This window comes from Blennius ocellaris (assembly GCF_963422515.1).
Source record: "Blennius ocellaris genome assembly, chromosome: 6".
Classification (NCBI taxonomy): Eukaryota; Metazoa; Chordata; class Actinopteri; order Blenniiformes; family Blenniidae; genus Blennius; species Blennius ocellaris.
The window spans coordinates 14,572,661-14,599,417 of record NC_137655.1 but is presented as its reverse complement, the minus strand read 5'-3'; the positions used below and the strand labels follow the sequence as shown (position 1 = coordinate 14,599,417).

General features: G+C 42.2%; 1 protein-coding gene across 1 annotated transcript in view; it reads right to left on the bottom strand.

Moving 5' to 3' along the window:
* The window catches only part of myo10l3 (myosin X, like 3), a 54,452-nt gene that overhangs the window by 15,805 nt on the left and 11,890 nt on the right, over positions 1-26,757 (bottom strand). The window contains exons 2-19 of the mRNA XM_080497657.1: positions 24,508-24,606; positions 14,690-14,848; positions 13,825-14,012; positions 13,578-13,712; positions 13,192-13,316; positions 13,061-13,074; positions 12,897-12,981; positions 11,788-11,894; positions 11,349-11,478; positions 10,376-10,494; positions 7,443-7,589; positions 6,941-7,041; positions 6,395-6,461; positions 5,675-5,767; positions 4,499-4,567; positions 2,432-2,514; positions 2,235-2,343; positions 1,286-1,366 (exon numbers count right to left, since the gene is read on the bottom strand). Of these exons, the coding sequence (XP_080353783.1) occupies positions 1,286-1,366; positions 2,235-2,343; positions 2,432-2,514; positions 4,499-4,567; positions 5,675-5,767; positions 6,395-6,461; positions 6,941-7,041; positions 7,443-7,589; positions 10,376-10,494; positions 11,349-11,478; positions 11,788-11,894; positions 12,897-12,981; positions 13,061-13,074; positions 13,192-13,316; positions 13,578-13,712; positions 13,825-14,012; positions 14,690-14,848; positions 24,508-24,606 (1,911 nt within the window). The remainder of the gene's footprint in view (positions 1-1,285; positions 1,367-2,234; positions 2,344-2,431; positions 2,515-4,498; positions 4,568-5,674; positions 5,768-6,394; positions 6,462-6,940; positions 7,042-7,442; positions 7,590-10,375; positions 10,495-11,348; positions 11,479-11,787; positions 11,895-12,896; positions 12,982-13,060; positions 13,075-13,191; positions 13,317-13,577; positions 13,713-13,824; positions 14,013-14,689; positions 14,849-24,507; positions 24,607-26,757) is intronic.

Here is a 26,757-nt window from a genome sequence, read left to right as displayed (position 1 = left end):
GCATGTTTGCATGCACAAAATCACACACACACACACACACACACACACACACACACACACACACACACACACACACACACACACACACACACACACACACACACACACACACACACACACACAAACTTCTCCCTCTCTGCTCTTTAGCATAAGACATAAGCAGCTGGGAGAGCTACAGCATCATGAGTTTTTTTTCAATAAAAAACAAGCCGAACCTTCCCTCAGTGACAGTGCTTTTATGTAAGGCAAGTATATATAAATACCCAACATACTCTTTGTGCGTGACTGTGTCTATGTGTATATTTACATGCATGTAATCATGCCAGAGGATTGTGCATGCCATCTTGTCATACTGCAGGATTAACAGAGGCACGGCTTGTTCAATCTTGACCAGCCGAAGCCAGGTGAATGAATGTGGGGTGGAGCCAACAAGAGCACGCACGGGTGGGGGGGGGGGGGGGGGGGGGGGGGGGGGGGGGCATAGAAAGAAAGGCAGAAAAAAAAGGAGGTGGGTAAAGAGATAGAGCGTAAGAGGACAACAGTGTAGTTTCCATGCTAGCAAGTAAGCGAGAAGGTGTGGAATGACGGAAAGAGAGTATCAGGCGAGGAGTCGAGAGCAGAGGACACTCACTACACTGTGTGCAATATGAACAGTAGCAAAGAGGATGTCAAAACACCGCAGCCATTCACAGGGAAATTAAAGAAAACCAACACTCGCCACACAATAATGGCGAGCAAATATTTTGAAATGGCTCGCATGTGGTAATCAGCAGTGGAGGTGGTAAATAAACGTCCTGCACGCAGCACCGCGGCCACACTACTGTGGTCTTTTCTTAGCATTCCACTGATGCAGTCTGATCAGCGAAGCATCAGCCAAGAGGCTGCAGCTGGAGGGACCAGCCGTGACCTTTGACCTCTGGTACAGCACAGTGACAGGAATGTTCTGATACACTGTACACTAACTATTTTATGTGAGCAAGTACAAAAAAAAATATTTGCATGAAAGCAATACTGCGGTATGAGTTCAGTAGAAATGAAATATTTGCTGTAAGAAAGGCAAAGAAGCATTTGTCATTGTGGATCATTTATACGACAATGCAGTGATCAGAGTCAAATACTTTTTTCACGCTTGGAGTCATATGAGCATTGAGGCAAGACCAATAGCAGCTCGGAGCAGTAGCGACTATGAATAGCATCAAGGAGCTTTAACTTTGCAGGCACTGACCTTGACAAGATCTGGCAGGGTTACTAACATTTTTAGTATAATGAAATTTGCATGACCTACCTTGTCCATGTTTGGTTTGATGCAGCGAACAAAAAAGGGGTTGGAAACACTTAGTGTGGCCATCAGGGAATGGAGAGAGTCCTGAGAGAACGCAGCAACAAGAGGATAGAAATCAAGGTGGTGAAAAAAAGACATCGTTACCAGTGATTTATGTTTCTGTGTGGTTTACTTTGCAAAGAGGAGACAGCCAATAAGTGCATTATTAACTATGAGAACAACAATAAAGCCTACAAATCAAACAAAAGCTTACTTTAATTTTTCTTGATTGGAAAGTACAAGTTTGTGCAACATTAGCTTATAAAGGATCAATGTAAAAGTGGTGAGTATATTTAGTTTGAGACGGTTCACCTCTTGCAGAATCACTTCCATAAAGCATAGAGGATGCAGACATAAATATACAGTCAGAGGACCCTTGAACCTCTGAGTCTTTCAGCCTTGCTTGCCTCAGACAGTCTGTCTCCAGCGAGGCCTGGCCTGGCAGTGCTGAGCGTGATTGGCCCCTGGTTGGCCCCTCTCTGCCCAGCCATCAACCCTAATCCCCTGGCTTTAGGAACTGTAGGCTAGGGCAGCCTGCCAAATCCTCCCCTGCTCCTTCTCTCCACACTGCAGTCAGAAAATGCTAAGCTAAGTCCTCCACCCCCAGCTCAGTTCATAACCACATATTTCACACAGCCCATCACCCATCATCGGCTACAGATCAAATACACAGGCAGCATTCTCCTCCTCTTCTGTATCTCCATAATTTAAGTCTTCTACTTTTCTTCCGAGCCCTCGCGCTCACACTCATCATGCCAGGATAACAAGCGCAATGTTAAGGGTTAAGTGAGCACTGTACGCAGTAGCACATGCCTGAGAGACAATTAGCTCGTTGTCAGTGTGATGACATAGTCATACAGTCATGAGCGCGGAGCTTCGAGAGAAATGTAGGTCATGGAAATTTCTGTCTTACCCGAAACTGAGAGCTGACGGTGGGCTTGCGTCGAGCTGTACCCATCTTTAAGGTCTCGTCTCCATTTCTGCTGCCAACACGCTCAAAGAGGTCATAGATGAAGTCAAGCCTGCAGGCAAACAATGCAGAAGAGAACATGTGGCTGCAGACAGTTGCATTCAGCGAGTATCAAGGGCAGAAGTGTGCACGGCGCCTACCTGCTGTCTTTCAGAATAAACAAGATGTCATCTCTGAAAGTGTCTCTGTTCTTCTCGAGGATCCCACGGACATCGTAAAGCACCTAAACAATTGAAAACAAACAAACAATAAAGAGAAATAAAGCCCTTAGAGTGATGAAAATGCATAAACAGTTATGTGAGCTAAGAGAAAGACATAAACACTCTAAAGTAAATAGAAACATATTGAATTTGAAAAGATCTGCCAATCGTAAAACAAGATGGACAAAGTGTTACCTAGAAATGTCAGTTCCTGCTATCCTTAACATGCAATGTAATATAACACATAAACAATTAATGCTTTGTCATTAGCATACTATTCATAACTGCAGGATTTGATCCTGATACAATAAGACAGTTTGTGCAGAACACAATTAAAAGAAAAGCTATGAGTCTGCATATGTTTGGAAAATCACCGTTAAGTAGAGCTTCTGCACATCAAACTGCCACACATGTAAAGGCGATAACATGCACGTCAATGTGGCATTGTATAATCAAGTCCAGTTGTAAAATACTACATGTAGTAATTCATTAGATCAGATTAGTGCACATAGGGGAGAAAAAAGGTCTCTTTGTTTCTTGACGTGTACATAGAAACTGAGCATCCGTATTTCACGTTCACACGTATGCCCCTTGTGCGACTCGAGTGATTTACAAGGCTGAGGCTTGGTGTGAACAAAAACGAAGGGGGCGGGCCTTGTGAGGCACAGCAGAGCTCGTCGGTGTTGGTGCAGTCACCTGTTGAGTTCTGCTCAGCCTTTGTCTTAAACAACACGGCATTCCTGCACTCACCCCTGATCCACCGGTTCACTTTAATTCACGTATAGCGAAAATGCGGGTTAGCACATAAACTACTCTAGCTTTTTGTACAGTGCGTTGATGTTGCACGCATGTGCTTCTATTCACAGCTTTGTTTGTATAACGCCGCCCAAACACAATTCCCATCCCCCACTCCCAAAACCTCGAGGCTCATGGGGAACCATGAGATCCTAACTTGACGACACATGTATTTATAAATTGCAGACAGTCTAATTACACTCCACCGCTTTCTAAAAGAAACAGACTCATACAAAAGGCTCTCTGTGCCAGTCAGTTTCAGGTTTGTTAATGAGGATGCTCTGCTGATTCTGTTGAGAAATTACTTTGTTAAGGGATATTACCCACAGTTCAGTGCAGGAGCCGTGCTAAAAGTAACAGCTGATCCTACACGACAAAAGTTTTGGTCTATTAAACATGATATTTTCAATATTGCTTCTCCATTTAGTTGTTTTTCAGACACTAATGTTGAAATTGCAATTCATGTGCTCATAGGATATAGTGAGATTTTTATTTGTGTCAATGTTCACATTTGACAACGGGGAACTTAATAGAATTAGGTGCATTTCTCTGGGCCTCAGGGATAATCAAATCATTCGGAGGATGCTATGATTTCCTCAACCAAACTCCCAGCGACAGCAGCTTTAACAGAGGGATCTTTGAGGGGAAGCAAGTTTGCACAGTGGAGAGAGAGAGAGAGAGAGAGAGAGAGAGAGAGAGAGAGAGAGACAGACAGACAGACAGACAGACAGATAGAGAGATAGAGAGAGAGAAACAACTGGCTGCCCTCCCTGTCCTCCCTGGACGGTCATTACCATAGTCATCCTTGCCAAGCTTGTGACTGAGCTGCCACCACGATCACACTGAAGGGACCTTGTCTTCAGGCAGGCTTCATAAAGCCATTCTTTATAAATGCCCCACATCCTTGACGCCACTCTCCCCTTCAGCCCCATTCAATCTCTGCATTTGCCTCACTCTCCTGATCTCTTTTTGCCCCTTTCCTACACTTTATCCTGTCATCGTGTCACCAAAGGCAGCTTTTCTCCAAACTCAGGGAAAATTGCAACCGGGGGGGGGGGGGGCAACGATGTCCTGCAGAAGATTTTGCCAAAGACGATCCAACTCCATCCAACAACTACCTCACTTCCCAAAACTAATAAGTAAGGCAGCAAAAGAAACTGTTTTTGCTGTACTTAGCTGTTTCTGTGTGCGTGTGTGTGTTTTGTTAATTACCTCTCCAGCGTAGTGCTTGATGCCAAACTGGTGGTCAGTCACTCTGGGCTTCACATAGTATGGGTTTGTCTGGCAGGAAAGACCAAAGAGACCACACATTTTTAGAAATGTTGTTCATATTCATTTGATTGGCTGTGATAACATTAAATACCCCACTGGGTACACTGAGTGCTCCAGGAGTATAGAGGACAACTGCACGGTTAGTCACATATGCAAGGCTACAGCGAAGTTTATTTTCTTGTTAAAATGAATGTAAAACTTTGAAATGTCTAAATTTAATAAATGAAAAATGTGCCTCGCAGTTTTCCAATGCCTGACTTTCGATCTACATGAGTAAGGCACAATTTCTGAAGAAACCAGATGGAGGGATGTTTCCAGCAAAAAGGGATTTACAAGAAATTGTCAGAAAAGGGAATTACTGTTGTCTTTTTAAAACATACATTTTTAAAACTGAATGTGTTCAATGTAATTGAAACAGATTCAAATAATTATCTCGCAAAGCGTGACAGATGTGACGCCTACAGGCCTACATGAACGCACACACAAGGACCCACCCACCTGACTTCCACTTTCAAAGTAAGAAGGAATATGTTCGCAATCACAGTAAATAAAATTGAATAACAGTTATTAACATTAATGAATAAATACATCTACTATGGTATCATATGATGGCTGTATTATCAGAAAGTTTCATGATGATCCCTGCATGAGGTGAAATGAATAATCCTGGGACAATGAGCTCCAGAATACATCATCAGTGAGGGGAAACACCTTGGGGAAAGGTCAGGTAAGTTCTTAGCTCTCCCTCTCTTGTTTTTTTTCCATCAGCTATTGTGAAGTCTGATGTCTTTTCAGCGAGAACAAAACGCTGATCAGACCAGGAGAATGGCCGATCACGTTTCAGTATTGTGTTTCTACGTGAGAGACAGCGAGAGCATGGGAGTGTGTACAAGTGCTGCACAGACGTTGAGCGCAGCAGGCGTGTTTCATCAGCCAGGACACAGTTTTAACTCTTTGAGGCTCTCCGGATCGGTGGGTGGCGAAGGCATTTCCTCAACAAGCAGTTAAGGAGCTTTGGAGCACAGATATGGGTCATTTTTAAGGCTTTGTGAGGGTCTGTCTCTGGAGCTGCTGCATGTGTGAAAGGGCCACGCCAGTGTCGGCCTACGGACTCACTGCGTGTCGGCTGTGCAGTTTCTCCAGAAGGGTGTAGTCTGTGCCTTTGGGGAAGCGACTCTCCTCATTGATGAGAGCCAGCATGCCCAGTTTCTAAAGGGGGAGACAGACAGAGGAGCAGAGAGGGTAATACTTACCACAGTCATGATGGAACTAGTCATGATCCTATTAGGGCACATCTGGCAGCTTTTAATATAACAATACATCCAGGAAACGGAAAAGCAATGCATTCACTTTTATTTTATTTTTTAAAAACAGGGTTCACTGAGCAGGCAGGGGGTTTGGCAAAACGAGTCCGACTCACATTCCTGAAGTTACACACAACCAAAACTAATGTTGCAACAATCATCTAATACATTTAGGAGTATATGTAGGGATAAAAAGTGTGTTTTCTCTCTCTCTGAGCTTACTTATATGTGATTTTGAACTAGAATTCTTTCCAACACAAGCCAGCCTCAGTAGAGGCTCAGTTTTAACATCATTATAACTATGGTGGTAAAATAACACAAATTGTCTTCATGTTTTACTTCAACCATACCTCTGACCGCTGACTGGTGTTCGTTACTATGCAAACAACGGGCAAAATGAGACTCTGTAATGATAGGCTGGGAGATGGGAGTCAGTGTGAGCACAGTGTGGTGTCTGGGTCAGCCCTGCTCTGGCTGGTGGTTAGTGGTCAATCCTGGTGATGACTTTGCTGTCTCAGGGTCTGACCGTTACCTTTTCGATGAGATCCAAACATTCGGCATTATCCATCCAGTCTATGGCTTCCCACTGGATCCCCTCCCTGTCAAGATAACACACACACACACACACACACACACACACACACACACACACACACACACACACACACACACACACACACACACACACACACACACACACACACACACACGCACGCACGCACGCACGCACACACGCACGCACACACACACACACACCATAGTAAGATGTGTAGAAGTACATTCAAGTACAAACGATCGGGAGGACACAATGGCTGTATTATCCAGCTTGAACATGTGATGAAATGAGCCATGTCCAGGATACTGGCCTGTTATGCCAGAAAACAACTGGCTGTGGGAAAAACTGAGCCAAATCCAAATGTCTGGCACTTTGCCTATATCGTCATGAGGTTACTCATCACCCACCCCCAGCCCTATCTCTCTGGAGAATGGTCTCCAGGGCATGAAAACCTCCACTTTTTTTTTTCTTCCAAAGCATTTGTCTATACACAAGTCTGAGATGTAAATTAAGATAACTGACCTGTTATACTCCAGCTGCTCCAATGAGAATATGTGCTTGTTGAAGTATTCCTGGAGTTTCTCGTTGGCATAGTTGATGTTGAATTGTTCAAACCGGTTCACCTGCAAAACACAAACAAAAACCCCACATAACAGTCAATTCTATTGCAAGTTAAAGCCACCCTCTACACATTTAAAACAAATAATCTGCTTTAAATAAAGTTTAAAGCTGATCTGTTTCTGTGAAAGAACAGATGGACACAAGCTGTCAACAGTAAAAAAATTCTTTTTTTAGTCAATGTAGGCTTGAAAACGTCAAACCACAATGATTCAAGTGTTCTGTGTGTAAAAAAGTAAGAAATCTGAATCATCAGGATCCCTGTGCATGTGGCCAATTACCAGTGAGGAAACAAGCAGACAGAATAGGAGCAAACTAAAAAGACAAGCAAAGAAAAAGAAAAATTACAAAAGATAGGGAGAAAAAGTAGCTGTGCGAATGAATGAATCGACAAGTGGGCCTTCACCTCAAAGTTTTCAAAGCCAAAGATGTCCAGGATGCCGATGGACTTGAAGTTGTCTTTCCCTTTGATCTTCTGGTTGATCCTCATGATGATCCAGGAGAAACACTGAGAGTAAAGCGCCATGGCCACAGAGTCCCGCGAGTCCACTGCCTGCCCATCGTGACACAAGCAGATGAAGGACACCATCAACAGCAAGTCAGGAACAGAAAACAGGAGAGAGGAAACTTTGCAGACTGGCTCCGAAACACAACATTTCCCCACACTGCACACATATCATCAGTTCTATCAGATGGTGGTAAAAGAGGTTAGACTGAGCGAAATGTGTGACTGTTTGATTGATGGTGTGTGTGAAGCCTCAGTGATGTGTCCATAAAACATATAGTGGTTTGGAGACAAAAAGACGGTTTATGCCAGCGTCTGACTGTTTTCACAACACACATCATTTGTCACCGACATATTTGAAGGGTGATGCACCGCAGACAGTATGTGATATATTACAAAATCTATGTGAAAACAAAGACCAATCAGAGTTTTGCACAAACATGCTGTCCCTAGTTTGTTTTTTTTAATTTTGTCTTGCAAAAGGAAATAAAACCTCAGTCAGCACACAGAGGTAATCCATAATACTCCTTTTTTTCCCCCTCTATGTTTTTAGTTTATTTGTCAACCAATTTTATGAGTTCCTACATAACAATGGACTTTTGTTTTTTTCCTACTTTATTGATCCGTCTTGGGAAATTCTTTCCCTGCATTTATCCCACCCTATTTCTAGGAGCGTTGGGCTGCCACAGTGCGGGACTCAGGTCGATGCTGGGGGTCAAGGGTCATGCTCACAGCTCCACAGCCGTGACCTGACAGCTGTGGGATTCGAACCTCAGATCCCAAGTCTGCTCCCCTGACCTCTAAACCACCACTTCCCTAATGGTCGCATTATTTCTGCATTTAAGAAAAATGTAAGAAAAATGTAGACACATCAAGGTATTTAAGAAAGCATTGAACGTCCATAAATTTCAAGGATTCAAGGATTCAAGGATTCTTTATTGTCATATCATAAAATTATACGAAGTTTGGACTCAACTTCCATTGTGCACAGTATTCATTGCACACAATGTAAGGTAAAAGCAAAAAAAAAAAAAAAGAATAAATAAAACGTTTTTGGGATTTTTTTTAAACTATTACAATGGAAACTTTTTAGGCTTGTTGAGGAAGAAAAAGAATCACCATAAAGTCTCCAGTGACTAAAGATACCTTTACTCTGATTGACATGATAATGGCTGCACGGTGAAGAAGTGGTTTACATTCTTGCCTATCCGTGAGAAATCTGCGGTTCGAGTCTGAACTTGGGGGTCTTTTAGCATAGAGTTTGTTCCTTTGGGTGCATGGTTTTTCACCAGATATTTCACCCTTTCCTCACCATCCAAACACATGTCCGTTAAGTCAATGTAAATTATACTGAAATTGTCAATAGCCGTGCGTGTGCGTGCCTCTCTATGTATTTCACCTGCCTAGTGTCTGCATTTTGCCCAAAGTCAGCCAGGATCAGCTCCAGCAACCCGCGACACTCGGTGTTGTAGAAGAAAGATGAGCATGACAGTCACTTTGATAAGTTACCCTCATCATTTATCCCTAAAACAACCGAATCCATTTGTAATCAGCGGTGAACTGTCACCTGCTGTGCTCCAGCTGCCATTAAGTCAGCCTTACAGCCAGACATTCGTCTTTGTATGAATATAAAAGCTTGCCAGCGAAACTTCCTGCATACATACTGTGCTTGATTTGAAAACAAAGCGAGAGCGTGGCAGTCATTACTGTATTTGGGACAACAATGCTTCTGTGCTTTTGAGCAATCTATCATTCCCAGTCACCTCTTGCAACCGGCGGGTGTGAACGGAGCAGCGGTGGCTCCAGGATCTCCGTCACAGGGGTGAGAAGAATGGCTGTTTGTCCAGGATGAGGGGACGGAGGGAGACTGGGGGGGGGTTACTCAAGGCAGTTCTGAGGGGGAGTGACCCCTGGCTGTTGGTGAGAAGAAGTCATTCTTGCAGACTCCAGGACGGGAATAATGAACTCTATTAAGAGACAAGTTGCTTCAAAGGCCAGGCAGAACAAGCAGCAACAGGGTGACAGCACAAGGCCTTTGTCTGCTCATGAAAAGCTGTCTTGTGGCTTTCGCAGCTCTGTGATAATAGTAAAGGTCCGTCCTGCATATAGGCTGACATTTATGAGAAGAGTGGGCCCCGAAGAATTATGCCATGTGTCTGAAAGTTCTTGTGGCCTATGGTGTCAAGGATAACACACGCAAATAAAGATTTATGAAATATTCATATTAATCACAGACTCGGCACGCAGACATGTAAAGCAGAGAGACTCAAGTGAGTTATTATCGCCACGTCTTGGTGCCTGGCTGCACTGCCTCCAGATGAGTAGGACTCAGACTTCACCCCCCCCCCAGTCATTGGGACTATTGTGCTTTTGACTCAGATCACTATCACGATGGCTTTATTGTGCCTGGAATCTGGCAGACAAAAAGCAGGAAATGGCTGGGAGTCACGCAAGGGATCTGGGGAGGCATGTGGTGGAGCGCGGCAAAGAAAGTCTGTGTGTGTGTGTGTGTGTGTGTGTGTGTGTGTGTGTGTGTGTGTGTGTGTGTGTGTGTGTGTGTGTGTGTGTGTGTGTGTGTGTGTGTGTGTGTGTGTGTGTGTCAACCAGGATCGGAGAGGGGATAAGTGGGCAGAGGGCATAACTATTTTGCATCCACAGTGTGTTTCAGTGCCTTGATGATGATGATGAATTGACAGTCCTCAATCCCAAGACTATACACTGACATCAGAATGGAAAAGCAGCAAAAAAAAGTATGGTGGTTTTACGTGTTAAATGTGTGATTCCTGCAATGATGGGGTGGGAGGGAGTGGTGTTAGACTTTGATATGTTGTTACCTGCTCCACGGTGAGGGGGGAGCAGATCTCCTCTCCCCTGAGGATCATAGAGCGTTGGGTCAAAACCTCTGACAGCTGGAACGAGTCCAGACCGAGCAGCTCGCTGACGTTACTGACCACTGAAACACAAACACGCACACCTACAGTATAGTGTACGTACAACTCGTGCAGACCCCAGACAGTTCAGGTAACTCCAACTGCTGTCGAACAACAGACGTGACATATAGACGGTGACCCTATACAGTCGTAGGAAACCCTACTCTGTTAGCCAGGCTGTGGTGGTGTGCAGTCACTGTAGTTCACAGTTTCTTTACAAAAGGGGTCAGACTCAGGGAACAAAGGAGTCTCGGGCTCATGTTACAGCCTGTCCGTGGCTCCGTCTGCACGTACAACGTCAATCAAACTCAAGGAGAATGAGACACACTGCACGTCGGTCCAAAGTTAAAACAGAAACAGTTCTTTGCTTCATAAAGCAAATTATTCCCACAATAAACTCCATCAGACTTGAATCAGGAATACTGAAACGAAGAACAAAAATCTGAATATATACTAACATGGCTTTCATTAAAAGTCATTTTTTGAGTGGAGGTAAAACTTCTTAATGGTTTACTCATTATTTGACATTATTTTTATGGCTGTTGGGATTTATACATCATGTTCTTCATATCCAGTCTGCAACTGTCATAGCTTTTGAAGTGAAACTCATTTTATGATTATAATTCTTCTGCTAAAAAAAATATAATTTAATCAAATGACTCCATAGTTTTACCCTGTTCTTTTATGGGTTTTCTCAAAAATTCAAAGGTTAAAAAAAACACGCCTGACATTAAACATGGCAGCTCACAATATCTGTGTTTTTACCAAACTTTCCACAACACTAATCACATTCAAGCAATTGCAACTTCATGAAAGTCGATCAAACACACTGTGTAGCATATCGGTCTTTTATTACCGGTAACTTAACTCCTTTTACCTCCTTTGGAAGTGATTTGAGCACCACCAGCAGTCATGAATTCAATATTGCCCATCTGGAGGACAGCAGAAAGCAGCTTGAACACATCTCTGATCTCCTCCTCAGTGAACTCCATCACTTTCAACGCTTCCTGCAAGATAATATCAAGATATCCAGCATGTCAACATTGAAGAATCACCAAGAAATGTCAAAGCTTCCTCGCTCACAACAGATAAACTGGACAACAAATCATTGGGAGTGTGATTAAAAAAATGTGCCTTCAAAGCGAGCGTGTGCATGCGTGCGTGCGTGCGTGTGTGTGTTCCAGAAATGAGGCTAAGGACTATTATAGAAGTGTTTAAAAAAATATGAAAAAGGGTTATATCGCCCTCTGGAGCACAAATAGGAGATTTACAGTTTTGTTTTGTTTTAAAAAGGAGTTCCAGAATCTTCATCTTACCATGACACTGTTAAAGAGCTGCTTGTCATCCAGACTGCTGTCCTGCACGCAGCCTGACTGGCTCAGGTAATGGTAAGCCTCGGGACTTTCACACAAGAGGAACGTGTCTGCAACACACACACACACACACACACACACAGAATCATCATAAAACCTCTTAGCTAATGTGGATAACACAGGAACACAAAGTGCTGTAAACAGAAATGAGTAACTACAGTATTGACATGACAATCACTGTATTCAGGTGAAATGTTCAGAAGGAAAAACAAGACATTTCAGCTTCCCCCCTGAAAACATTAACAGCATCAGCAGAGAATGCAATTACTTTCTAAATAGTATAAACAAGCCCGCCTTCAGTGGACACCTGGATTGAAATCATAAAAAAAAAAAAAGATTCATGTGATGAAAGGACAGACCCTTACATCAGAAGATGGACAAAATGGATAGAATATTTGTCAGAGTAAAGAAGTGGCTTGCCTGCCCATAATTTTGAACACTGATCGAACTTGTATTTCTCCACCCACTGCTGGACGTTGCAACCTGATGTGAAAGTAATACCTCTGCTGATTCTGAATTTAGATGATGATATGAGCGTATCAGATCTCACCTTAATATCAGCTCACATGGTATTAAAAGCCAAAGAGAAGAGATGGGTCTTAAGATTCCATTTAAAAGCAGATAAATAAGGTGCTTGTCTGAAGTGCAGTGGAGGATTAGCAGTGACGAAAACCGATGCAGTTGGCTGCAAGGTGAACTCTGTATAAACCAGTGGTTCTCAATTATTTTCTGTCATGCCCCCCCTAGAGGACAAAAAAAATTTCAGCCCCCCCCCCCCCCCCAAATTGTACTACCATTGAGAACCTGATAATATTTATTTATTGATCTGTATAAACCACTGTATGATTTGCTGGCACCAGCATTCTGCATACAATCGCCTGATTATCAAAATAAATTAATAAAATGAGCTGGAGGCCCTTTTTTTATCGTTCAAGCATGAATAAAGACACTAATACTGAAAGTCGCGCCTGCCTCACGCCCCCCCTGACACCCCACCACGCCCCCCCAGGGGGGCTCGCCCCACCATTTGAGAAGCACTGGTATAAACCAACCTCGGTGGTCCTTGCCTGCTCCCGCCAACAGCGAGTAGAAGATGTGATAGTTTCTTTCTCCGGGATTCTGCCGAACCACTCGATTCTTTAAAGGAAAAGATGGTTAATAAGCATTAAACAAAACTTAACTTACTGAGCACTGAACCTTTAAACAACAATGTTACCTTTTCCAGCAAATCTGATAGGTGTAAAGTCAAGGACTAACAGTGGAAATTAAGTGGTCGTACATCCGCGGCAGAAAATTACAAAGACGACGTTCATTTCAAGCAGGTGTGAGTAAATGTATGAAGGATACAATCGATGATGCAGCCTCCCTGGATGTTTCCATTCTGAGAAAAGTGGAGCTGTATGAACTTCCCGAAGCGGCTGGAGTTATTGTTGTACACCGTCTTAGCATTGCCGAACGCTTCCATAATGGGGCTGGAGATGGAAGAAGCACAATCAAGCAACTGTAACAATCTGGAGTTATCTAAATGACATCGATCAGGCTTCATGTGTCTTTGGGTGGCGTGTTAATTGTTGCACATTAGTCAGTAACTTTAATAATACACGTGAATTTCATAAAAGAGTTCATCAAATGGCTATACTGGAGTTAACAAGAAGACAAGTGGAGCGTTTATCCCCTATTAAATAACCTCAACAGACTTGATGCCATACGTTAATGGGGGTGCATATTGGTACCTGCTCTGGACGAGGGCCTGCTCAACCCTGATGGTCCTCTCTGAAAGAGGCGTACCAGCCGAGTTCTGACTCATCACTGACAGAAACTTCAACAGCAGCTTGGTGCTCTCTGTCTTCCCGGCACCACTCTCCCCACTGAGGAGGCACAGGACATGGAAGTCGATCATTTTATAATCGTGCTTGAGTTTCTTAATTCTCCCAAATATTTTGTCGTTGTTGTAAAAAAAAAAAAACACTAGATCCTCACCTGATGAGAACACACTGGCTGTCGTGTCTCTTCCACAGGCAGCGGTAACACTCGTTGGCCACAGCGAAGATATGAGGAGGCAGCTCCCCCATCTGGTGTTTGCTGTACAAGTCGACTGCGACGCCGTCATACAGGCCTGCGATCTGCTTATAGGGATTTACCGCTGCAAGAATTGACCCAATGTTGGTCTGAAAGAGATTTAAAAATTACATTTTCAGATGTAAACGAGCAGATCAGTATCATTGATCCAAAAAAAAGAAAACAAAAACACAACATTGGAATCAATGTGAAGGTTTAATGGATCCACTCAGTACCTTCCTCTGACAAAGTACCTGGGGTCGGGGACTCTCCTTAACCACTGCGTATGTCCTAGTTTGCAGTGAGGCTGATCATATTTTAGGAACTACTGGTCCTGCTAGAGTAATGCGCTTTGGGGGAAAGTGACTCACGAAAGTGTGTTTGTGGGTCATCATTCCACGATGATACCACTCTGCGATGCTATGCAGACACAGCGGGTGAAGCCTTGCGAGATGAGATTAAAGAGATAGGATTTCTAAAAACGTAGTTACCATGTGTCTCTGGGCAGTGATTATTCCCATAAAGCCTGGATAGCGTTTCATGGGAATCTCAGTGTTTTATTGTGAGAGTGCGGGCTGGGTGAAGCAAACAAAACTGGGATCCAGTTCCACACCCACAGAGGTTCATTTTGTCCTGGGGTTTATCTGTATATTCTATGTTGTTTCTTTTTTTAATTTTTTTTCTGTTTGCCTTTCCTTCAATTCCTGACTTTAATTTTTTCATGAATAACGCAAAATCAGACAGTCCATCTTATAAAATGAGCTAATGCTCACAGAGGAGGACCTACATAGATGTTATCTTTCTGATAGCGAAGAAAGAGATTGTGCATGATGGCGGCTTCATGCAGTTCTGTGAGTGTGGACATGTCTTCAACTCCACTGATGCTGCTGGGGTGCATTGGGTACACCGTCTCCCTGCTCTGCTCATCCCTCTGGAGGTGGACAACCTGCAGACACACACACACACACCCATTTGAATTTAAAAAAAAATCACTTATCCATTTATATATCACATTTTGAACTTTACACAACAGCCTTACAGTTACGTGAGATCAGTTTTTGTGCAGGTTTCAACAAGTAGAGAACTCTATAAGACAACTCCACGGATGGATGGATGGATGGATGATGGATGGATGGTTGGATGGATGGATGGATGATGGATGGATGGATGGATGGATGGATGGATAAACGGTTAATATTAGCCATCCAAAACTCCTGTGGTCCTGATTAAATGGACATAATTAAACAAGACACTGGAAATCGTCTTCAGTACACCATGACGACATGGTGACGACATACATTCAATTGTCATTATCAGTTCATGTCACAAAAAAAACAGGCCCCTGCCCCCCAGTCTCAATGAAATAACAAATTCCATCTAGCTTTGTCCACTAAAACTCCAAAATCTGAGAATATAAAAATCCAACATATAGAACCAGTTGACATTTGTGACGTTTATTATTTCAACAGTTAAAACTTGTTTACCGAATGCGGTGAGTTATTATTAAACATCTGGGTCAATAATCAATGTAGTAAGTGGATGATGTCCTACCACTATTAGTAAACCTTTGCTTTTATCGAAATTGCTATTGATCAACATCGTGCTGATCGGGTAGCCTTAGGTGCTAAAAGGTTAGACAGCCAAACATGAATCATAGATTGTGCTGTTCGGGCGATCAATATATGTTCAGATTGTTTCAGGATTGTAATACACAAGAGCCGAGCAAAACAGCATAGTGAATGTTTTCACCAAACCAACTGAATACCGCATGAACAATGTCAACTTCTGAAAGATCTGGGCAGGAAATGAGGTTTACGATGTTAATCAAACTCCTGGCACAGCATCAGTCTTATGCTGTATGCTCTGCTGGTAGGCAGATCCAAAAGATCACACAGGCGGGAAGAACTAAGATAATAATAATAAAAAAAATGTTTTTAAAAAGCAGACTGAATCCCTGATGTGTGCCTGTCTGAGCCTGCTGCTGACATACCTGACAGGCAAAGAACGTCAGCCTAATTCATGTCTGGACCTCTCTTGTAGAGCTGTCCAATTCACTTCCTTGTTGCTTTACAATAAGTCTTCCACTGTGTGACAGCGCTGCATTGAGACAGCAGCAGCAGTGGAGTGAATGTGATGTCTGGAGACGCCCTTGTTTTGACATTCAAAGCTCTTTTTTTGTGTGTGTGTGTGTGCTTGAAAGGTAGATCAGATCGGTCAGTGTGTTTTATGGTTTGAGTGAAGCAGAGAGACACATTAACCAGCAGCGAGCCACAGAGAGACTCTCTGGCTATCAGACCCCCCCTAATGCACGAGACATGGGATGAGATAAGTAGGCAGACAACGACCCACTTGGTCACTTGATGGGAAGTGGTGTCCAAATCAATGCTGATGGACACAAGGTTGGGATTGTGGCGTCCCAGTGCATTACTGCTGCCTCCCCTGGCAGAGACGAGAAGGTCCCAGCTGGGTGTGAACATTGGATTGCAGGGGGGAAAAAACTGCTGAGTCAACACAGCCTCGGGGCCTCTGTATCAAGTGTTAGAGAAAGATTTTAAAGGGCAGAGTTCATTGATTTAAGTAATGAGTCGGAGACAAATGTTTTGTTTTGGGTTTTTTTGGTAAAAGAGAGAGATCAAGTTTGGATTGAACCACGTACATAATTATATATTTAAACTGAGCAACTGTCTTTGGTAATTTCTGCATTTGTTTACCTTTCTTCCAAACTACCAATGGCAAGCCACTGAAAATCAGACAATTCATTGTTATATAAGTGTGCTAAACAGTAAAACATTTCGCTTCTTCACTTTTGATTTTCAGTAATTTTATTTTGAATAAAATGACTTTGTTTTTGAAAAAAAGACCTTAGTCACAATGTGATAATCGAGGTGAACAAAGATCAAATGAAAATATAAAAAATATCTAAGATTTCTTTTGTGGATTTCTCTTTAACGTATAAAAAACCATTTAAAATATTGATTGTACATTTGAGCCAATGAAACAGTAGTAACAGTAATGTGTGGCAACAATATTATTCCAAAATTCAGAGATTTGTTGACAAATTAATTTCTTTTGAATACACTAGAAAGTATAAATGATGTAATGTCAGTAGCAGAAAGATTATATAAAATGTAAATTGTGTCTGAAAATGTTTATATTTAATGAACAAGGTCAGTCAGTAAGAAAATGATTCTTGAAATTGTGCTCTTTATGTGAATTTATTTTAATTTCATGTAATTCAGTCCTGTAACTGGTTAAATACGTCACGAATACCGCTAGGTGGCAGCAAAACATGGATTTAATCAATTAATTAATAACACCTTTATTTATTTATCTATTTTCAAAAATTTAAAGTGCCTTTTAGATTAAAAAAAACAAGCTACTCCCACCCCCCCCACCCCCCACACACACACACACTTCAACTCTACAGACAGACCTAGAAAGCCATACAATTATTTGTAAATATCAATAAATACTACTGCAGACCATAAACGATAAGCAATCAAATCATAACGTGGCAAATATAATATAAATTGAATTAGAACTTTATGATAAAGACATTTTTCCATCAGCTCAGAGGATAAATGGCAAAATTAACACAGTGTTGACACATTAACGCTGTTATTTGAATGTTCCGGCAGAGTAAAATGTGCCGACCATAAAAGTAAAGAAGAGCAGTGGATTCCAGCTATACAAGCTTTTAATGAGGTAAAGCACTCATAAAGGTTTTCTCAAGCTGAGAGAAATGTAGTTAGATAATGATCCAAATCCTGTGGATGATAATGCACTAGCATAATCAGTTTATAGTGCCCACAAGTTTGAAGATTTTTGTGTGTCTGTGTTTTTTTCCCCCTTGATATAGAGATGGAAACCTCTGAAAACCGTTTCTATCTGTTGTATATTCATAATTTAAATAAAGACAATGATGTTAGAAATCTTTGAAAGTGAAACGATAAGCCTGCTCTGAATTGGTACCATTTCAGCTTTATAGACGGCCACAAGACAAAGGGGGTATGCTGAGAGAAGCGCACGACAACAATGCAGTCATCATGTTCTTGTGTTATTTAGGTTTGTAAATGGGTGAAGTCCTTTGGGAGAATAGCAGCATGAGCGCTGATGTCATCCTTTGAGCAGAAGATTGCAGATTTGTGGCCAGATGTCTCTAAACATTTGGCTTTAACCCCGCCCACTCCTCTTGCTAAGTGGCCCACATCCACCACAGCAGTGATGTTGAAAGTGGGGAGGGGGAGGCTTTATCTAGTAGGATTGATTGCCTATTAATTCAATTATCATTAATTCAACTAAACAAAACAGAAAACAAAAAGAAAACACTTCTAGTATTGCATATATTGTAGGTTTGACATACCTATTACAACAGTTATGGACTGTATATAAAGACTTACTGGCCATTTCGCACTGAAATGTCTCAAAAAGAACACAGACACTGTAGGACCCCCTGCCTATGTGTGCATTTTCCACATTCCCAAAGTTCCAAGTTCAAAGTGGTGTTGAGGTGGCCGGGAGCAAAGATAATACAGGTTAACAAACAATGAGAAGCAGAGGGACTCCATTACACTCTCAATTTCACCTCAAGTTTCAGGTCAAGACAACAAATACAGCTCCGGCAAAACACACAAAGAGCTGCAAGCATAACACAAGAATGTGTCCCTTCACATTCTTGTGTGCGCGAGCACGAGCGTAAGTGCTCGGCGTTTATCTCTTTCCCACATCACGTTGTGAAGGCATTGTTTCTGATCTTCTTTAAATACTTTACTGTTCAGATTTCACGGCGCGAGACTCTGGGACTTTTCCCAGCCTGACACATTAGAGATACTCGGAGGAAACTGAACCGCAGTTTTCAGTATCAAAGGACGCTTCACATTCCTCTGTTTTACCCCACCGTGGGCTCGGTTTCAATGTTGGTTACATTCCTGTAAGATAAGTCAACAAGGACTGTCCTCACGACCACAGCATGGCTCTTCAATGTTCATCAATCTTTCTTAACACTCTAGTTTGTGTCTGGAGCGTCTCAAACTCCGAGTAGACGACGGTAGACATACCCTGCTTTTTAATGTGTCCATTTCCGTCTCTATGAGCCCTATGGGGTGCAGTAATGTACCGTTTGAGTCCATTATTACAGTTAGTACTGCATACTGGAACAATTTTCCTCTGTAAGCTGTCTCACAGCCGCCGTCATCCCACGTGGCGCTACCAGCAAAGTACAACACATCAACTGGCCGAGTACTGAAACGGACTGAATTATCAGAGTTAGTAAAGTTGTGAAAATGTCAGAACAAAGCGTAGCTTTTCAGCTAATCTACCCTGAGATACCCATCTCATCAAGCTCTTTGACAATGACCGCAGTGGGCCGTTCCACGAGAGGGCGCACTGCCTCATCAATGTTAATGATCTGAGGGGTGTCATGACAGCTGGAGACTATTTCATGCCACATCCATGTGATCCATGATTGATTAGCAAAGTAGCTTGCTGTACAAATCAATTGTTATCAAACAGAGCCGGTGTTGACACTATGAGCGGTCGGCCACGCGGCTCAACACGAGGCAACAAGAGAAAACAACAATCGACAGTGGAAAGCGTTATCAGAAATTGTTGTGTCGTGAGCTCGGAAAAATTAGTCAGTTATTTCCACAGCTTCGTTCATTTCATTTATCTTCAATTACAAATCAGTCCATGAATCTGCATATTTGACATATACCCGTGGCAGCTGGCGTCGACTAGGCGTGAAACTGTTCAAGTCCAATGAGCCCATTGATACAACAATCTGTCGTCTTCAAATAAAACCATCATCTTCACCATCCTCTTGTTCGAGTTTCATCTTGCAAATCAGAGATGACACTTAACATTCATCAATGGTGGAACTAACAAACTACCTTAAAGTCGGATGATGCATTTTGTTTCACGTTCAGATTTTACCTGAATGACTCTCGATTATTTTCAATATAAATTATATTGTTGAAAGCTCTGTGTATTAAGTCAGAATGAGAAGGAATATAGAAAGCCTGCAGATAAACATTCATATAAAGGACCAGCAGTCGATGGACCCGTCACACTGTCATTTGTCTCCACTGTATTTATATGACATGATAATAGTTTTAAACTTTCTATTCCCATTTTACCATGATCTTTTCAAAACTTGCATAGATGAGGGAATGCCAGTCCCCCTCCCGTTCTTTGCAAATATCCCCACCTCCTCTGATTTATTCAAAAATCCCACCCTGACCAAAATCATGCAAAACACTCAGTTTTCTGGTTTTGAATAATAAAAAAATAAAAATGCTTTCAGTCCTTTTGTGATAAGTTCCTAATTGATCAATAAAAAAAATATATGTTAGAAAACAATTAAAAGTAAAAGCTGCATTATTTCAAAAAGAAAAGAAAGTTTTTTTTTTCCATTAACACCACTTTGGACAGAATGTGAATGAATTGAGAAGAAAAAATTATGATGTTTTGCTAAAATGCTATAAACCAAATAGGACTTAAAGTGTTTTGTTCACAATGTAGCAACGGTAGCAGTGATTTTAAAACTTTGTTGCAGCTCAACTGCCTTTTTCCTTTTGTTGCCTCCTGGCAGAAACCACACCCTGCTGCCTGGCTTTGTTCAGTCCCACTGAATATTCACGTGTAGGTGGAGTCAAGCGGTTTGGCTCTCAACACTTATGGTTTACAGTTGAGATATATTCAGGCTTTTAAGAGCAACACATGGGCACGAACAAAATGACAGCCCTGTTCGTACAAACACAGTCTCGCTTGTCCCTCTGTTTTTTTTTTTGCCCTGCCTCTCTTTTTCTTTCTTGTTCTTTACAGTGAATCCATCTGCTACAGGGGGATCCCGCCCAGACCCCGGAGAAATGGGGCGGGGGACTAAGGGGTCGTGGTGGGAAAACAAATACCATTATCAGGATTATACGTTATAAGCCGTTTAAAAAAAAAAAAAAAAAAAATCAGGCAAACATATTCACACTATAATTCCCAAATATCCAATTATCTGTGTACAATCCAGTAAACATGTGTTTGCTTAATGCACAGATTCTAACAGTTGCAGTTGTCTGAATGTGTTATTTCTGTGAGCTCACTCGTGAATGTGCATCACTCACATAAAAGCTCACATAATGGCTCCATTGACTAATTATCCAGAAAAGACCGAGGGGGCATCAATGACCTATTTCTACCCACAGAGACTGTATGTCTACAGGGGCTGGACAGCTTTAGCAGTCACACTTGGTCAGGGTCACATTTCACCTCATTCACTGGTACTGGAGGAAATCTTGAAACTAAAACAAACAAATACTTAGTATTGAGATTAATTATTAACACGGCTGAGAAACATGACTGATTTAAAGTCAAAGTCAAAGGATAAGTGAAGGTCATTAAGGGCCATCCGACTTTATCCAAATCACCAAAAGGCCAGAGCATCAGAAAATGAAAATTCAGATTTTGTTTTCTCACTTTGTCAATACATTTCCTTAATAAAAAATCCTGACGACAAGTGACACATTTTCCTGTTTTACCGTGTATAGGTGTCATCAGTGTTGTGAAGGTTACTAAAAATTTTGGAAAGAACATGTTTTCTGTCGAAATTAAATGCTCTAAACAGGGATGCAGGTTTATACAGTGACGCATAAGACATCTTTAATTACAACTAGCAGAAGCAGCAACAAAAGTCTGAAATCAAAGCTAATGTTTCATCCCAAAACAGTGGAGAAAAAGCTGCAAAAGCAACAAGCTCATGGAAACCTCAGTATTTGTAAAGATGTTATTAATTTTATAACAGTAATTGCCAAAGGATTTCTAGCAACAAGATGCTTTTATCACAGGATAAAGTCAACAGTGGCTGTCACATGATAAATTATTAACTCGGAGTGTTAATGATCAACACATTATTCAGTTGGACAAATTGAAACATCTCAAGCAGCAGGTATCGAGGTGAGATGACAGACTGTCTCCCTGCATTTCTTTACATTTGGAGATAAAACATTAATTCTTAACTCAGCTGTGCACAAAATTCACATACACATCAATTTATCTCTGTCATGATGTGTCTGTAGTAGCGTCCACTGTGTGTGGAAAGAGACAGCAATGAATGAAGATATGATGGTTCATGTGATAGGAGCCGGCTAAAGCCGAGGCCGTGTCGGAGATGATACTCCGCTCGTGCTCCCTGGAGTCCAACTGAGCACTCAGACTGGGGCCTGCACCTTAGCGTGGCCGCTGAGGCAGCAGAAAATAGTATATCCCATCCGCTGAGTGGGCAGCGCTGCCACAATGCATTTAGAAAACACCCTCGGACATGGCACACTGACATTAAAACACAGGAAACAAAGACAAACCAGCAGACAACACACCCACGTGTAATACTTTGATCCCAGTCGTGTCGCTGGATTAAATAAACGATAGCAAATAGATCCAGAAATGCCATTTAAACCGCTGAAAAAAAAAAAAAAGTCATCTGGTAGGATCAGGGATCGCATGAGGTCAGCCAGAGATCCTGAAGGTGGAGACGGTCTGTTTCTCAGCCACACATTCCTGTCATTCTGGCTGCTGACTCGTCCGACTGAGAAACAGAGGAGACTCCCATATGTTTGGTCTGATAACCAACATGTTGAGCTCACATGTCAAGAGCATGTGAGACAGTAGGGTTCTATGCCTGCAGCAACAGCAGTCAGAAAAAAAAAAGTCCATGGCATCACAGTTCATGTTATTTTTAAGCCAATTGTGGCGGTCAAATATATTTGAGACTTGTTTTCCTTCAATCAAGAGCCATCTTCTGAAAATACATGGCTAACTTCTCACACTGCAAGCATCCCCACCACTGACCACAGAAAACATTACAGAGACACATGGATGAGTTCATATGTTCCCTCCAACACATTTTTCAAGGATTTCTACCTCGCAGTGAGTCTCAGATATTCCACATGGAACTTGTACTCAGCGAAACCCCACTAAATACTGTAAACATATGCTGCATGGAGCAAGCACTGTATAATTTTCTGATTCACGTGTCACTGAGTGTAGTGCATGTGGTTTTCACTCTTTACCAACAGGGGAACAGAAAATTAATGATAAAAAAGCCTGGATGGCTGGAGGGATGGATGGATGCATGGATGGATGGTAAACTGCCTGGTTATGAGGGATTCTTTGGACACAGATTCCTTCTCGGGACGATATTGCTGATGTCGCTATGAAATTTAGCTACCTCATTGCTAAAAAAAACCCAACCCAAAACAAGCATTAGCCTCAAAGCCACACTGTCAGGGTGAGTTTGTAAAAAAAAATAATAATGCAATAGCTACAGGAGAATCTTTTTGGACATTTCACTATATTTTGCACCAGAAAGTCATTTTTCATCATGTATACCCTGTGTCACAAGAAATGAGTTTAACACTGTATATATTAACTTTTAACTTAATGTCACTCATTTAACTTTATCTAACTGTCCTATTCATTCTGTGTGGAGCTACATCAAAAGAAATCCCACTCGGGATGAATAAAGTACTTTTGATTCTGAATCTGAGGAGTAAAGACAGTTGTCCCTTTACCTTCATTCCCAGTTCATCAAACTTGGGGGAAATATCTAAAACATTAGTATATATACACACGGGACTATGTATAGCAGCTGGTCTCTGACTGCATGTGAAAATGAAGAAAAGATTGTGGCTGCCTGGACACTGATAAAAATTATGAAAGCCTTGAACTAATCCCCCAAAAAACTGACATCACCAAAAGGTGGGGGAAATCTCAGTATGGCATCATCCTTCCTGTGGGTTTGTCAAAAGAAACACGACCAAGTATGACCTGATGTTGCTTTTACACTTCCTATTGTGGGCAGAGACAATCTGTGTATCCCAAGGACCTGTGGTCGGATTTGGACTCATTATGTGGACAGTTAGCGTCTCAACATGACCTAAAGGATCACCATATGTACTGCTTGAGAGGTCTGTTTGGAACAAAGGCGAGCCACAAAAACTCACTTTTGACCGGAGGCTCTGACATACACACGTTTGATTGAGGAATAATTTCATGTCAGTTCATTGCTGCCACCTCCCTCTTTCTTTCAGTCTGCCCTCCCCAACCCCCTCGATCCCTCCTTCTCTTAACAGGATTTCCTCCAGACACAAAGACCTCTATACACTGCCAAAAAGATAAGCTCAGGCCAGTGACTTGCCACAGAGACTCCATTCCTGTCATTCTTCCTTTATTATAAGAGGTGTTGATCCCACTGACGAGTGCTTAAATGAAGCACATGTGGACAAACAATCACCGTCCTCGCATATACACAATGGGCCACACTCCCATACTGCCCTGTGCTGTTTTAATAGAAAACAAAGGTGTATACTATATGTATACTGGATTGGTTATGGCTTATGAAATACAGTGGTGGCAATGATGCTATTATTTTAACGGTTCAGAGACTTGTTATTCTGTTGATTTTAAGATTTAGTTTTTACGATGAGATTAGAAAAAAAAGGGGACTTAATCCAGTAGTCAATTTTTAAAAAAAGCAGTTTTCTGATTAAGGAACAATGACATAGCGAGACTAGAGAGCGGCTGAATGCAAATCCAGGTATGCAATCCAAGGAAAATTCTTACCTTCCCGTAGTCTGTGTTGAGGACCAGGGAGGAATCGTCACAACAGCTGACGGTGGAGGGGAGGAGCTGCTCTTTGTGTCTCAGCCAGACACGGGCCCCCTGCAACACAATAGCCAGCATCACAACATTACATCTGAACATGGCGAATCATTTATTTCCCCGAGAAACTGTGAAACTTGTTACGGTAGATTGAAGAGGAAACATACAGGTATTCAAGTATTATTAAATGTGCTGGGAATGGAATGAGAGTTTTATTCCGAGAAAATCTCTACTTCTGGTTTCATCTTCTCTCGGTGTGTTGTTTTTTTTTTTCCATTTTCAGCTTTTCCCCAGGATTTCTTGTGCCACATTGCTACTGCCTCACCCAGGCTGACATTATGCCCCTTTTAAAGTGTGATTCCCTTTCAGAGGAAACAATCTGTGTGCCAGGCCAGCATGGTGAGGGTGTGTCAGAGGCTCAAACTACCGCTTAGACTCTTACACACTCAGTAAAACTGTCAAGGAGGCTTTGCTGCTGTGGCTGCTTTACTCCGTTAAAAGAAAATATGAGCCCCAAAATGAGTGTTTGCCACTTCAGAAAATAGATAAACATGGATGTTTCTTTGCCTGCCACCTATTCTTCTTTTCTGTATTTCCATCAGGCAATCCACAGCACACTTCTCATCATGATCCCCGATGAGATCCTAGTTCTAGACAGAGATTAGCGCCAGGGCAGCAGCCAACAAAGGCCTCCTGGTTTTCTGTGTTTGTGTATCCATGTGGAGTCACTGACCTTCCCAGACGTGTTTGTTTGCTGCTCAGTAACTGGGAGCAATAACAGGAATCTCAGGCTGATTGCTCAGACGGACTGTCATTTCCGTACAGTAGTGTGTACATTTATAGACGAGGCTGCGTTCGGAATACTTGCAGCAGACGAGAACAAAGCTCTGCCTGTGCAGTCTTCCCCTGTGGTCTCAACTTTTTGGATGAATAAATCCACATTTGTCATGAGAGATTGTAACACATCTTTAGTAAATTGATGGTCTTTAAACCAAAATTCTTGTAATAAATGCTTTTGGTTCTCGGCAAAAAGCTTATACCAGGCAATTCAGACTGTTCCAGTCAGCGTTTTTGACATAAAGCAAATGCTAGCAGGGCCTGAAAATATCTTTGGTACAGTGTTGAGTGTAACACCACAACTTTGGCAGTGATGCAACTGTGACTACCGGTAATCTCTATTAAGACATTATGGCGTAATTACAAATACTGAAGTTTGGAAACTGCTGTAGAGCTGCTGTCTCTCTGTCCTGCTCCCCGCGGCCTCTATTAGTTTAGCATTAACCAAGGCAGTCACTTGCCTTCACAGTGCTAGAGATGTATTCACAAATAAATAAACATCTGCTTCATGAACATTATTCTCATTTCAAAATGTTTTGAATCAGCATTAAAACTACTTTAGTGAAATATGTCCTGACCTCCCCTGCAGGAAACCTCGTCTATAACCAGCTAAACAACATTGTTCATCACAGTTGTCACCGACGAGGTGGTCAGTGAAGCATGGCTCATAAGTGAATTGTGTGTCCAGCAGAGCATAAAACAGAAAAGATCAATATGCATGGATTCCACTAGGAAACCTTATACAAGGTCACCACTTCTAGACATCAATCCTCATTAAGTATTAACAACAGGCTGCCACGTGTGCGCTCTCATCCGTGGATTGAGCACAATGTTTTTGCCAAAAGGGTCAGAGAAAAGATCAAGAACCTTTTGTTAAATGTGCTCATTATTTATGGGCAATCTAATCTGCTGAAACACAACAAGGAACACATCTGAATAAGGACTTATTTCTTTTAAAAGCCCAATGGGCCTGTGATTAGATGTTTCTAACCAGTCAGTCTAAAAAACCCACTTCTATCATCAAGGTTTCTTTTTTTTTCCCAGTCGGCTAATGGAGCACAGCTAAATGTGGCTCTCAGACCACAGGGGACTACGGTTAGTGGGATAAAGGGGGTCGTCTAAATGAGGAGGAGGAGGCTGAGGGTGAGAGTGTGGCGGGGGGGGGGGGGGGGGGGGGGGGGGAGGAAGGGTGCGGGCCTACTGATAATGTCCTGCCTCGCTATTGTTTGGACAAAGAGGTGGACAAACAAACATCAGGACACAAAGGTGCAACAAAAGTTCTCGGCAACACGCCGGCATACCGTTGAAGCAGTTTCCATTTAATATGAGACGATTGGTGACTTCCACACCAGTGACTGGCTGTGTCTGCCTGGC